Consider the following 14,704-nt stretch of genomic DNA (forward strand, 5'->3'; position numbering starts at 1 on the left):
GAGACACTTTCTTCAGCTCATACTCCTTGGTATCACTCACTGCCATTATAAAGCTTGGATGCGTCAGGATATTAATTAATTAATTATTATTTATTATTATATTAATTATTAATATTTCTCTGATTATGACTTTCTTCTTTCTGATGAACACATAGAATGACTTGAGGGTGAGTAAAGATTGGGCTAATTTTCTTTTGAAAGTGAACTAATCCTTTAATTAAAACTATAAAAAAAAACAAGCACCTAGCAATCACGAGATCAAGTATTTTCCGAGTTGTTTTTTTCAGATATAATTCAGGTTATTGCTATGTAAATATTGCATTTTTGTTGCACATTCCAAATGAAATTCCAAATGATGATTGTTTTTAAACACAAATGCTGGACATTCTTTGTTATATTGTAATAATAATAATAAAAATAAATAAATAAATAAAATTGTTTGCATAATGGTGGTGAAGATTGCAAAGTTACCTACATCTTTTATATATCATTAGATATGTCTTCTGTTGATCTTTGGATGTTGATGATGTGGATGTCATGGTTTCCCTAACTTTAACTAATCTGAAACAAACTCAAAAAAACCTACTAAGAACTGAAGCACTGAAGATCAGACCCCTCTCCCCTCCTTCTCAAAAATAGTGTGATTTTTTTAATATATATATATATATATATATATATATATATATATAGGTAACCTTTTTTTTATTATTATTAGAAAACAGAGTTACAGAGAGATCAAAGTACAATAGATAACATCATATATGTAACAAACAAAGGTACACTAGAGGGGGATTAATTAAAACCTAAAAAAAAATATCGAAAAGTTTTTAAAGTTTTAACTGCTTTTTGTTTCAAAGAATATCGTATAGAGTCAATATAATGTTCAAATTCTCTCTTAAAAGATATAAAGCAGGGTTTTTGCAAGAAAACTTGCATATATGAATATGAAACTTTGCCATTAAAAGTATAACGTTTTTTATATAAATCTGGTTGCGCTTGTTTCTACAATCCTCCATATGACCAAATACTACATCCTTCCATCACAGCACAGATTGGTTATCAATATTTTTTGCTATAAAATCACAAATATTTTGCCAAAACAGTCTTACCAATGGGCAGTGCCAGAACAGATGAATCACAGTTTCAGGGCAATTGTCACAAAAAGGGCATTTAACATCAATATCATTTTTAAATTTTAAAAGGTAATGCTTCACTGGGTAAATCCTATGTATAATTTTGAATGAAACCTCTTTGACTTTGTTTGTAATTAAACATTGATTAGGTATAAGCCAGACCTTTTTCCAAGCAATAATGTCTGTCAACCGATTCCAATATGAGTAAATATAAGGCAAACATATAATATTTCTTTGAAATAACTCTCTTATACAGTGGCAAGAAAAAGTATGTGAACCACTTGCAGAATCTGTGAAAATGTGAATAATTTTAATAAAATAAGAGGGATCATACAAAATGCATGTTATTTTTTATTTAGTACTGTCCTGAGTAAGATATTTTACATAAAAGATGTTTACATTTAGTTCACAAGACAAAACAATAGCTGAATTTATTAAAATAACCCCATTCATAAGTATGTGAACCATTGATTCTCAGTACTGTGTGTGGTCACCTGATGATCCACGACTGTTTGTGTGTTTTGTGATGGTTGTTCATGAGTCTCTTGTTTGTCCTGAGCAGTTAAACTGAGCTCTGTTCTTCAGAAAAATTCTCCAGCTCCTGCAGATTCATCAGTTTTCAAGCATTTTTGCATATTTGAACCCTTTCCAGCAGTGACAGATTTTGAGATCCGTCTTTTCACACTGAGGACAACCGAGGGACTCAAACTCAACTATTAAAAAAGGTTCAAACATTCACTGATGCAACACGAGGAAACACGATGCATTGAGAGTCAGGGGGTGAAAACTTTTGAATTCAAATATCAAGGTAAATTGTACTTAATTTTTTTTCCGGGAAACATGCAAGTATCTTCTGTTGCTTCCGAAGGGCAGTACTAAATGAAAAACAATGATATTTAAACAAAATAAGAAAAATTGTGACATCTTCATCCTGTTCAAAAGTTTTCACCCCCCGACTCCGAATGCGTCGTGTTTCCTTCTGGAGCATCAGTGAATGTTTGAAACTTTTTTAATAGTTGTGTTTGAGTCCCTCAGTTGTCCTCAGTATGAAAAGACTGATCTCAAAATCATACAGTCACTGCTGGAAAGGGTTCAAATATGCAAAATATGCTTGAATTTCTGGGACCTGGTGGATTTTTCTGAAGAACAGAGCTCAGTTTAACTGCTCAGGACAAACAAGAGACTCATGAACAACCATCACAAAACACACAAACAGTCGTGGATCATCAGGTGACCACACACAGTATTGAGAATCAAGGGTTCACATATGAATGGGGTTATTTTAATAAATTCAACTATTGTTTTGTCTTGTGAACTAAATGTAAACATCTTTTATGTAAAATATCTTACTCAGGACAGCACTAAATAAAAAATAACATGCATTTTGTATGATCTCTCTTGTTTTATTAAAATTATTCACATTTTCACAGATTCTGCAAGTGATTTGCGTTTATAAATGTCCTTATTATTGTATCTATAATATTTATATAGTGAAAAGTTATGTTTGAAAATCAGTGACTATGATAAAAAGGCCTGGCAATGAAATTCAGATAGTTTTACTGGTATTTTATCAATATTATAATTACAACTGAGAAGAAAATGTTACCCAGGTTTGAAAGAATATGGGAGTAAGGATTTCTGATGATCTGACTAAGCCATTTAACTTTAAATGTATTATTTAATGTTTCAAAATCCAGAATATTTAGGCCTCCATTTTCATATGAATTCATGATCATTTTTTTCTTTATATAGTGTATTTTGTTCTTCCATATAAAGTCAATCGGGACTTTATCAATCTCTCTGCATAATGTTTTATTAAGCTGCATGAGTCAGTCAAGAGACACCCTCAGCCTTTGTGATTAGAGCTCTGCCCCTGAAAGAAAGATCTCTTATCAGCCATTGATTTAATTTCATAGAGCGTGATTTTTCCCCAAAACGCACTGAAATGATGCACGTCATCGAGGACGTAATCACGTGGTGTCTGTTACTTTTCACAGCGCTGGTCGGACTAGACCAATCATACGATTGATTGTTTATCGCCAAGGCAAGTTTAATAAAAAAAGTCCCTTTATATTTATGTATAAGTCTTTGGTTTAATACCATTTTAGGTGTTTGCTGGTGCAAGCGTACATTTGACTGTATGCATTTTATCTTAATAATTCAAATTAATGATCTAACTCTGTGAATTTAAAATAAGCTCGAGAACAAACAGTGATAAAAACACTCAGATAATTATAGAAGTCAGTATAAGATCATTACAGACTGACATTTATTTATTTATTTTTTTAATTTATTTAACAGAGAAACACAATCCATACAGTTACAACAACAATACAGAAATTTGAAATGCTAGGGGGGATATAAATAAAATTATAGGAATATATTAAAAAGTATACATGCTTGCAAAATTCGAATAGCTTTTTTTTTCTTCGAGGGCAATATAGATTCAATATAATATTTAACTTCATTTTTAAATGCTATAAAACATTTTTTTTTTACCTGAAAATTTACATTTATGGATATGAAATTTGACCATTAAAATACATAAAAATAAGTGCAAGTCTGTTTATCTTTGGAGTTTACAATAATGCCTAAAAGAACATCTTTCCACTGTAAAATAAAATTTCCATCAACATTTCCAACAAAGATTATTACAGACTGAGATTATTATTACGTCATCGCACTAAGGTCCAATCCTGATCTTATCCGTATTCTTGACCCGGAAGTGATGTCTGCGGAGAGTTTTCCTGCTATTTTTGCGGTGCTAATTTTAGTTTCGCTACCGGCAGCTTCTCGCGTATTCGTCTGAATGTGTGGATAAATATTTATATATGTCTTTCGTAAGCTTACTATTTAAGTAAAGACACATTGTTTCGAGGAGAGATGGAGTTTTTGAACCAGAGTGGGTCCAGACAGCGTAAGTTACGTACGTGATTATTTGTGATTTACAGGCTTTGAGTTTCTGAACAATGAGCGGAGAAATGCTGAATAAGACTCATATTTCATTATTAGCTGAAGATTATTTGGTCAGACGAGTGCTTGTTTGGTTGTTAAATAGTGTGTATTCACACTGCTGACAGCAAAAGCAAATTCAGGCTTTTTTTTTTTTTTGTTCATTTCCAATTATGTTTATTCTTGTTTTCGCCTTCATTTGCTTGTGTACACACATTAAATAGATCACATATCAGAATTCTCCATATCAGATGATTTGAAATCAACCAAAATGACTAGCTGGGACTGTGTGCTCTGGACATTTACAGTCATTTGTTGATGAGAGCTGACTTTGATATGATTCTTGTGTTGTAGAGCCGAAGATCAGGATGAGAGGCACCACGATGGACCCCAGTGACCCCAGTCCGTTATTTGAGGACACTAGTGCCGGGGTGAACAAACACGATCACAGCGGTGTGGGAAAAGGGCCTGATGTGTATCCAGGACAGGCCTTGCTGTCGGACCCCATGTCTAACCTCGCCATGGCCTACGGCAGCAGTCTCGCCTCCCACGGCAAAGAGATGATGGACAAGAACGTATGTGATAGCCGTCAGATACATGATGATGTTTGTTGGGGTGTAGAAGAGCATGTGATGTAACAAGACCCATCTTGTTTTCCCTACCTGCAGCTCTGATTCTCATTCTGCACGTTATTTTATTGTCGTGGTTTAAATGACTTCTGAAATCTCTTTTTGCTCCACAGCTGGATCGATTCATCCCCATCTCTAAGTTAAAGTACTATTTTGCAGTAGACACGGTTTATGTTGGCAAAAAGCTTGGACTGCTGGTTTTTCCCTACATGCATGAAGTAAGAGCACCACTATATTTACAGACGTAGTTGATTTTTTTCCTTAATGCATTGCCCTTGTGAAAAAGAAGTGCACTTATTACTTAGAAAAAAAAAATACTTTAAAAGAGTATACTTAAGCGTGAACTGAATGTAATGTTTTCAGGCACTCAAAGGGTTAATTCACCCAAAAATGAAAATAATGTCATTAATTACTCACCCTCATGTCGTTCTACACCCGTAAGACAAATTAAGATATTTTTGATGAAATCCGATGGCTCAGTGAGGCCTGCATAGCCAGCAATGACATTTCCTCTCTCAAGATCCATAAAGGTACTAAAAACATATTTAAATCAGTTTATGTGAGTACAGTGGTTCATTATTAATATTATAAAGTGACGAGAATATTCTTGGTGCGCCAAAAAAACAAAATAACGACTTATTTAGTGATGGCCGATTGCAAAACACTGCTTCATGAAGCTTCGGAGTGTTATGAATCAGCATATCGAATCATGATTCAGATCGCGTGTCAAACCACCAAACTGCTGAAATCACGTGACTTTGGCGCTCCGAACCGCTGATTCGACACAAAGGATTCATAAATGTGGCATATATTGACTGATTTATGGTAAATTTGAATGTCTTTTCTAATGAAACCTGTATATTTAATTAAATATATTTGTAATTACACATTTGTAATGATGAAGTTACAATGGACTACTTGCACATTTTCAGGGACATGAGAAGAGATATTCTGATGAATAATATTACAACGAACCCTTATTTTTTGTATAAAATTTTAATTTATTTTTTTTGGTATAAACACTAATTTATGTGTTTATACCAAAATTCTTAATATTCATAGTAGCAGTGCTGTCAGTCTGTTAATGCTTACAGCTAATTCAATATGTTTAACACTGTTAAATTTCTTTAAGGCATTTATTCAAACTATTTTAAAAGACTGGAATAAGAGCAAGCAAATCCTGTTTATCAGTCAAATTCATTTAGAAATGGAAACTCAACAGGCATGAAAAATAACCAGTAAGTGATGATTCACACTACAGTTCAAATTATAATCACATACTTGTGCTTTAGTATGTTAGTCAACACATCAACATAAGTGTACTTCTTTAAAACATGACTTTTATATAGGCTTTTATATACTATATATACTAATATTTTAATGGGTTATTATAAAGTGCACTTTTTAAAACTGTACTTAAGATACATGAACAGTCATGAAAGTGTATGGCCTTTTATTTCATTAATATCTGCAATTTTTTTTAAAAAATATACTTTTAAGATTTGAAGTAAACTACAAGTGCTCATTCAGTACAATTAAGCGCACTTCTTTTCACAAGGGCTGTTCAAGTCAGTGTTTTTACTGGATATTTGTGGATATGATTTAGGTGTTTAAAAATGAAAATTCTGTCATCAGTTACTCATGTTTGTCCAAACCCTTGATACATCCCCTTTGAAAAGTAACATTTTAAACAATATCTCAATGAAAACAAAAACAATTTCCAAAACGTTGACGAGACTAAGTTTAATACAACATCTGTTTAACTTATAACATGAAAGTAAGGTTAATAATATAACTTAGATTACACATTTTTCAGGTTTACTCAAATTAGGGTGATGCAAAAATGAGTACACCCCACAACAAAAACTGATTTTTAATGACAGCACCAAGTCTTCTAGGCATGGAATGAACAAGTTGGCGACATTTTGCAACATCTATCTTTTTCCATTCTTCAAGAATGAGCTCTTTTAGAGACTGGATGCTGGATGGAGAGTGATGCTCAACTCGTCTCTTCAGAATTCCCCATAGGTGTTCGATTGGTTTCAGATCAGGAGCCACTGAATCACTTTCACCCTGTTCTTCTTCAGAAATCCAACAGTGGCCTTAGATGTGTGTTTAGGATCATTGTCGTGTTGGAAAAGTGCACGACGACCAAGGGCACAGAGTGATGGTAGCATCTTCTCTTTCAGTATAGAGCAGTAGATCTGTGAATTCATGATGCCATCAATGAAATGCAGCTCTCCGACACCAGCAGCACTCATGGACACTTGACACCACCATGTCTCACTGTAGGCACCATGCATTTTTCTTTGTATTCCTCACCTTTGCGACACCATACAGTTTTGAAGCCATCAGTTCCAAAAACATTAATCTTGGTCTCATCACTCCAGAGTATAGAGTCCCAGCAGTCTTCATCTTTGTCAGCATGGGTCCTGGCAAACTCTAGACAGGCTTTTTTGTGCCTGGGCTTTAGGAGAGGCTTCTTTCATGGACGGCACCCATGCATGCCATTCCTCTGCAGTGTACGCCATATTGTGTCACGGGAAATAGTCACCCCAGTTTGGCTTTCTACTTCTTTAGATAACTGCAGTGAACTTGCATGCCTATTTTCTTCAACCCGAGGTGTTAACTTCCGTGGACGACCTGGACGTCTCTGTGAGATAGTTGCAGTTCCATCTTTTTAAAATTCTGACTGATAAGTAAAGCTTTGCTGATCTTCTTCACCTTTCTGGTGTAAAGAAATAATTTTCTTTCTCAGCTCTTGTGACATTTCTCTTCCATGTGGTGCCATTGCTGACAGTAAGAAATGGGGTTTTAACACCCTTTTATAGTCAGCTGTCTGCTGGACACCTGTGTAATGAATAATTAGACTCACCTGTGCCTGAATTCTTGTTAAATAAGACATTTGTAGTCTAAAATTTAGCTTTGCTCCAGAGACTTTCAGTGGGGTGTACTCATTTTTGCATCACCCTAATTTGAGTAACTGGAAATTTTGTTCTCTAAGTTATATTATTAACCTTACTCTCAAGTTATAAGTTAAACAGATGTTATATTAAACTTAGTCTTATCAACATTTTGGAAATTGTTTTTGTTCATTGAGATGTTACTTTTCAAAGGGGGTGTACTCATTTACGCTGAGCTCTGTATATATATATGTGTGTATATATATATATATATATATATATATATATATATATATATATAAATTATCATTTTTATATTTGTATTTTGTATAATTTAATAATAAAAATAAAATAATTATGGTAACACATTACAATAAGGTTCCATTTGCTCACATTAGTTAACTACAGTAGTTAACGTCAACAATGAAAAATAATTATAATGTATCTGTTCATCTTAGTTCATGTTAATGTCAACATTTAAAAATGCATTATAAAAATCAATAGTTGTACCTGTAAATAATATTTAATGGAGCTGTGCTTACATGAACTGTTTGTATTAACTAACATTTACAAAGATGAAATAAATTCTGTAAATGTTTCTGTAATGTCCTCTCTCTGTAGAACTGGGAGGTGAGCTATCAGCAGGATACACCAGTTGCACCACGGTTTGATATCAACGCCCCTGATCTGTACATTCCCGGTATGACTCCAAACCGTATTTTATAATCTATCTGTTACCATTTCAGTTGTATCTGACTCATGGTGATTCTCTTGCCATATGCGAGAGAGACTGTCCATGAATTATCTTGGCCGTGGTTTTTCCAGGGTAGGTTGCCAGGTCTTTCCCAGACCCTCTCCATTACATGGCTTGGGACTCATAAGCAAGGAGTTTCTTGCTATGAGGAGACAGCGCTACCCACTGAGCCACTGTGCCGCCATATTTTATAATAATATCTTTCAATTCAAGAACTTTAATTAGTGATGTGTAATTTAAAAATTCTTATTTTATATTTTATAAAATAATCGTTTTTATCTTATTTTATTCATGTGAAAGTGTACAGTCGTGGAAATGAAAAAGGAAATGTTTACTAAATGCATCTGTATGCGTTTGTCTTGTTCTCGCTCCGCAGTGATGGGTTTCATTACGTATGTCCTGGTTGCAGGACTGGCTCTGGGCACACAGAACCGGTAAGAGCTGCGCTTCGCTTATCTACAGCAGATACTGTGAGAATTCAACAGCGTAGGAATGTAATGCTTATGCCACGGCTGTTAGTGGGCAAATGAAACGTGATAATGTAAATATTATTCTAAGATTTGCCCTTAGAAAGAATTTCAACAAAAGAGGCAGTTTTGGCTCACTGAAAACATTTTAGCTGATAAGCTTTTAGTTTTATTCATTTCACCTCGAAAAATACAGTGTTTTGGCTACACATTGGTTATGTTTCTGTTGTTTCGCATGATCTGCTGCTTTATTCCAGCCAGGGTTTTAGTTAAGAAAAGCAGTCAAAAATGAGTTTTCTTTTTCTGTATTGGATGTTTTTAGCCAACTGGAAATAAAAAAAGCATAATTTTTACTAGCCTGATCAAAAAAATCATACTTTTATTCAGCAAGGACACATTAAATTGATCAAAAGTGACAGTAAAGACATTTATAATATTACAAAAGATTTATTTTTCAAATAAATGCTGTTCTTTTGATTCATCAAATAATCACATTATATACAGTGAATTCTCAAATAATTTATTATTATTATTCATTGTTATATTACAATATTTACATTTTATTCAGTTATACATTTTATACATATATATTCAAATTTAACTTAAAATACAGCTGTGTGAATGAGAAATGGATTGAGATTCTATCAAGTGAACCAAAAAAAGACTTTTTAAGTCAAGGTCAATGCCAAGAATAGTGTGTGTGTGTGTGTGTGTGTTTACATTGCACATGGAAAAGTAAAAATAAATAAATGTATAAATAAATAAATAAATCTAGGAATAAATATATATAAAAATAAATGAACAAAAAAAATAGAAGTATAGATAAATAAATGTAAAAACAAACACAAAAGGAAAAAGTAATACAAAAATAAATTCAGGATAAAATTGTTATATTTTAAAAAATTAAAAAATGAATTATATTTTTTATCATCATTTATTCCTTTTATTATTTTCATACTATTACATTTATTTATTTATCTATTTATTTTTTTTTATTTTTAATATCTGCATGTTTGGTTAAATGTGCACGGATAAATCATTTATAATAAATATTGCAAAGACCAAGAATTGTCCATTTTGATTTCATGGTGACTTTAAATAGGTATCATTCCCAGTCCAAATGATCAAAAGTCACAGCATGATTTTTTACCAACCCCTGAAACTTCATTTATCAGATGTATTTTGACAAGAGGAACTGTGTTTTAATGATTCAGGAGTTTCAGAGGGAAAGGGGAAAATGCCGAGCTGATGATAAGCAAATGGAACTTCCTGCAGTTGTCCGACTGCTCTTGACCTTCTTTTCCTCCTTGTTCTCTGTTTTTGCTTATTAATTGTTATTTTTTCTTCCTGATTGTGTTTATCTGTTCTTGTTTTCAGGTTTTCTCCAGAGATTCTTGGGATTCAGGCCAGCTCGGCCTTGGTGTGGCTCATTATCGAGGTTTTGGCTGTGCTCCTCAGTCTTTATCTGGTGACCGTTAACACTGACCTCACCACCATCGACCTGGTGGCCTTTTCTGGATACAAATATGTTGGGTGAGGCCATTAGTTATTCTTTGTTTACCCTAGATATGTCACATTATCATAATTTTCATGCCTGAATGGGTTCAAACTACTTTGGTTCAAATTCTGCTGGTATTTTGGACTCTAGGTGGAGCTGTTGGGTAATATTTGCTGCACAGTTGCCTATCCTTTTACATTTTTTTACTTTAACTAAATTAAAAAGAGACTGAAAAATAAAGTGAAATGAAATTAGTTTGCATTTAGTATTTAATTCTGTATAATTTCATACCAGCATTGTCCTCATACAGTTGCATTACTTTGAATGATACAATGTACATTTTCTTCAAAGCGTGTCAAAGTGTCAGCTGTGTAAATTCCTGCGGTATTGGTTTCCTCAGGATGATTGTGGGAGTTGTGGCAGGACTTCTGTTTGGCCGGACCGGATATTACCTCTCACTGCTGTGGTGCTGCATCTCTATTTTTGTCTTTACGGTGTGTATTGAGAAAAAAAAAAAAATAAAAAATATATATATATATAATTTTTTTTTTTTTTTTTTTTTTTTCTCCGTATTGTATGTTTTTAGCCAATTGGAAATAAAAATTTAAAAAAAAAGCATCATTTTTAATAAAAAAATTCATATTTTTATTCAGCAAGGACACATTAAATTGATCAAAAGTGACAGTAAAGACATTTATAATATTACAAAAGATTTATTTTTCAAATAAATGCTGTTCTTTTGATTCATCAAATAATCCTGAAAAAGAAAAGTTTCAACATTGATAATAATCATAAATGTGTCTTGAGCATCAAATCATCATATCAGAATGATTTCTGAAGGATCATGTGACACTGAAGACTGAAGTAATGATGCTGAAAATTCAGCTTTGATCACAGGAATAAATTACACTTTACTATATATTCACATAGAAAACAGCTAGTTTAGATTGTAATAATATTTCACAGTTTTTGCTGTATTTTTGATCACATAACTGCCTCCCCGGTGAGCAGAAGAGACTTTTATCGAATGCATTAAAATATCTTACTGACCTTAAACTTTTGAACAGTAGTGTGTATATAATATTCCTTTCCATCCTTTGTAACCTAAGTTCATAGAGAAAGAGACAGTGTTTCTATATTTGTATAACATCTATTGCTGTCTGAATTCACTCATAAGGCATTTACATATGTATTGATAAGTTATGCCTGGTTACAATCTCATTTATATGAAAGCTTGTTTCGACACTAAATAAAAAAAAAAAAAAAAGTAATTGCTACTTTTTATCTCACAATTCTGACTTCTCATAATATATAATACTCATAATTGTGAGATATAATTATATCTCTTTTTTTTCTTGCAATTGCAAGTTTTTATCATGCAATTCTGACATTATATCTCACAATTCTGTCTTTTTTCTCAGAATTGTGAGTTTATATCTCGCATTTCTTACTTTATAATAAGCAATTGCAATTTATAAAGTCAGAATTATATAAACTTGCAATTTTGAGAAAAAACGTCAGTCTTTTTTCCCTCACAATTGGACATTATAACTTGCAGATCTCACTTTATAACTTCTTAAAAATAAGTTATAAACAGTCTTGAAACAATGAGATGACTAACTTGTAGTTTATGCTTCTGGCCTGATCTCAAGACTTTAGATGTGACTGTTCTGTGACACGACTCCCGATCTTCTTTCTGATTCGCTGACAGATTCGGACACTACGGTTAAAGATCCTATCTGAGGCCGCTGCGGAGGGACGGTTAGTGCGAGGAGCCAAAAACCAGCTGCGAATGTACCTGACCATGGCCATCGCTGCAGCACAACCTGTGTTCATGTACTGGCTGACCTTCCACCTGGTCAGATAAGAACCGCGGATGCCGTCGAGGAACGGCCATGTTGTTTCTACCACAAACGAAAGCTCCTCGTCTATAGAGACATACGCCTATTTGCACACGTAATAATAAACCAATGGACACGCGTTGTGCAGCCTCATAGCACAATATGAATCATCTGAACTGTAATTGCCCAGCTGTCTTTTGTATGTTTTTGGTTTGTACATTTCTAGGAGTTTTTGTTGGCTTTTGTTTTGTATAATGTACAGTGTAATTGTGTTTTAAAAAGAATGTCAATGTCTTTATGTTTGCAAACAAAAGGGGTTGTCCAGATGCTATGACTGTGCCAGGCCGCCGAACACCTGTCGTGTATGTAAATGTTTTATAACCACAAACCGAATGAAACCGGCTCTGTACGATGTCTGTTGTGGATGTGTATTGATTGCTTTGAAATTAGTAAATCGCTCTTTCTTGTTGCCACTGTAACAGATGCATAAAGAGTCTTAAGGTCAGACAGCCTTCATGCTTAATGCAGTTTTTTACAAACTTGCTTCATACATTTCAGGGTCAATTGCAGTTTTTTCTTTCATAAAACGGACATGAAATAAATGGATGTTCTCAGGAGTTTTGAATGCAACGCTAGTTTGTATATTACCATGAGTTAGTATTATAGAAGTAATTTTAATAATAAATAATTGTCGATTTAGTATGTAAAGTTTCATTCAATTTAAGCATACTGTTTGACATTAATCTACCAACCATCTGTGCAATACTTCCTGAAACTGTTGAAATCTGCCTGGTTATAACTGTCCTGTGTCTTCACAGTGTGATACAGCAACAAAAACAGATGGTGATAAAACTGATGTTAGCAACAGAAACATAAGCAGTTGTGTTATTAATGTAAGCATGTTTCCCTTAAAATGTTTATTAGGATCTTCAAACAGGCCTAAAGATAAGCAAAGACACAGAAAGTGAATTCACATCAGTTCTGTCAGGCAAGACCCAACAAGCCAAAGTATGTTTTTTTCTGGCTGTTGACAGTGTTTTATGAATTATAGAGTCATAAAAAGAGATATCCAAAATCCACACTGTAAAACCTTTGTCAACAAAAGTAATTTTGAACCTGGCTTTATCCAATGTTTATTAAGTGCATATTTAAACACATTAAAGCCTTGTTTGCCTATTTAAACAACATTTCAGAAAACTTGTTACTGCTTTAATGTACTGTGATCAATCAACTGGGGAAAGAATGCGGATCTTTTAAAATTTTACCATTCACCTAGTGTCTTGCCTAAACCCTATAAAGTATTGTTTTAATTTCTAAAAGTGCAAAAGAAAGTATGAACCATCAGAAAAATGACACCTCACTCAGGAAAGGCCTCTCAGTTTCCCTCTATTTATAGGAACTTAGTTGTTTCACTGTTTAATTTTACAGCTGTAATCTCAGTTTCAAATCTACTCACTGCTGAGAGAGAGAGAGAGAAAGGTCTTTTAAACTGCTGATCTTTACTTATTTTATGCCAACCATGTGTGACTTCAGAATTTACCAACTAACCAAGTGCAGTTGCATTGATTTCCTACAGAGTATATTCAGCATTTGCTCGCTAACATACTGTACAATATTCATGAAGCTATGCAGAAAAAAAAAAAATATATATATATAAATGAGTTATACTAACAAATGTATGTGTAATGTTCAAGTAAAGGCTTTTTTGCATTTTATTTCATTGATCACAAAAATAATTTACAACAGTAATTTACTACACATCACACTTAAAATTGCAACATTTCAGAAAGAAATGAAGGAAGCATGTCTGTGATCTTTCATTTCAGCATTTTGTAATTTACCGACTTGTTGCACATTGACCATCTGGAATTTTTGAGCAAGTCAAACATTAACAAGCCTGTTTCTGCCTCAGAGTAAACTCTAAAAAGGTAACTAAAATAGTCTAGTCTCATTGTGAGATAAAAAATTGCAATTATACGAAAAAATAAAGCAGCGATTGTGAGAAATAACCCTTGTGAAAAAGAGTTAGGCCTAGGCTACATTTTTGCATACTTATAAAAAGATAACTTAAAGTTGTTTTTTTTAGCCCTTTATTTGTATTTATTTAATTAATATAATAATATATTATCTTCAAGTAGTTTTCATAACATTCAAATTACACTACAAATGCACATTCAATGCAATTAAGAAAAAAATAAAACTTAAAAAGTCACACTTTTAGAGAGATTTGCCATTAAAGTTTCCCTTTGTAAGATATCACTGTGAGTTTTGCATTTTACACTCTTAGAAAGGATGCGTTAAAACTGTCTCAAACTGTTAAATTCTTACACACCAATTTGTGAGTTTTGGGGCACCTGTTAATTCTGTCAGGAAGGTTAACCAGAGGTGTAGTCAAGACCAGACCCTCCAAGACTAAGGGGCCATTTACACAAAACCATTTTCAACTAAAAACGGAAAACTTTATAAGTAAGCCAGTATATAGTAAGCCAGGATTAGGCCTTAGTTCAATTAGGGTATTTAAGTAGCT

The 14,704-nt window shown here is 33.3% G+C and overlaps 1 protein-coding gene across 3 annotated transcripts; it reads left to right on the forward strand.

Annotated features, from left to right (window-relative positions):
- Positions 1–3,842: 3,842 nt before the first annotated feature.
- On the forward strand, positions 3,843–12,794 carry yif1b (Yip1 interacting factor homolog B (S. cerevisiae)). 3 transcript variants are annotated; one of them, XM_048168684.1, is made up of 8 exons: positions 3,843–4,059; positions 4,440–4,660; positions 4,828–4,932; positions 8,239–8,317; positions 8,748–8,805; positions 10,216–10,371; positions 10,737–10,830; positions 11,989–12,115. In XM_048168684.1, exons 1-8 carry the CDS (start codon positions 4,017–4,019, stop codon positions 12,010–12,012), a joined length of 780 nt encoding a protein of 259 aa, XP_048024641.1. In that variant the 5' UTR covers positions 3,843–4,016; the 3' UTR covers positions 12,013–12,115. The 3 variants fall into 3 exon arrangements, with proteins under 3 accessions (XP_048024641.1, XP_048024639.1, XP_048024640.1); XM_048168682.1 differs by having other exon boundaries at positions 3,846–4,059; positions 12,048–12,794; XM_048168683.1 differs by having other exon boundaries at positions 3,847–4,050; positions 12,048–12,794.
- The last annotated feature ends 1,910 nt before the right edge of the window (positions 12,795–14,704 follow it).

Source organism: Megalobrama amblycephala, linkage group LG19 (assembly GCF_018812025.1).
Source record: "Megalobrama amblycephala isolate DHTTF-2021 linkage group LG19, ASM1881202v1, whole genome shotgun sequence".
In the NCBI taxonomy this organism is placed as follows: Eukaryota; Metazoa; Chordata; class Actinopteri; order Cypriniformes; family Xenocyprididae; genus Megalobrama; species Megalobrama amblycephala.

Coding starts and splice junctions, on each gene's coding strand:
- yif1b (XM_048168682.1), top strand. CDS start 4,017: ATGGAGTTTTTGAACCAGAGTGGGTCCAGACAGCGTAAGTTAC. Junction 8,806..10,215: donor GCTCTGGGCACACAGAACCG/GTAAGAGCTGCG, acceptor TCTTGTTTTCAG/GTTTTCTCCAGAGATTCTTG. Junction 10,372..10,736: donor TCTGGATACAAATATGTTGG/GTGAGGCCATTA, acceptor TGGTTTCCTCAG/GATGATTGTGGGAGTTGTGG.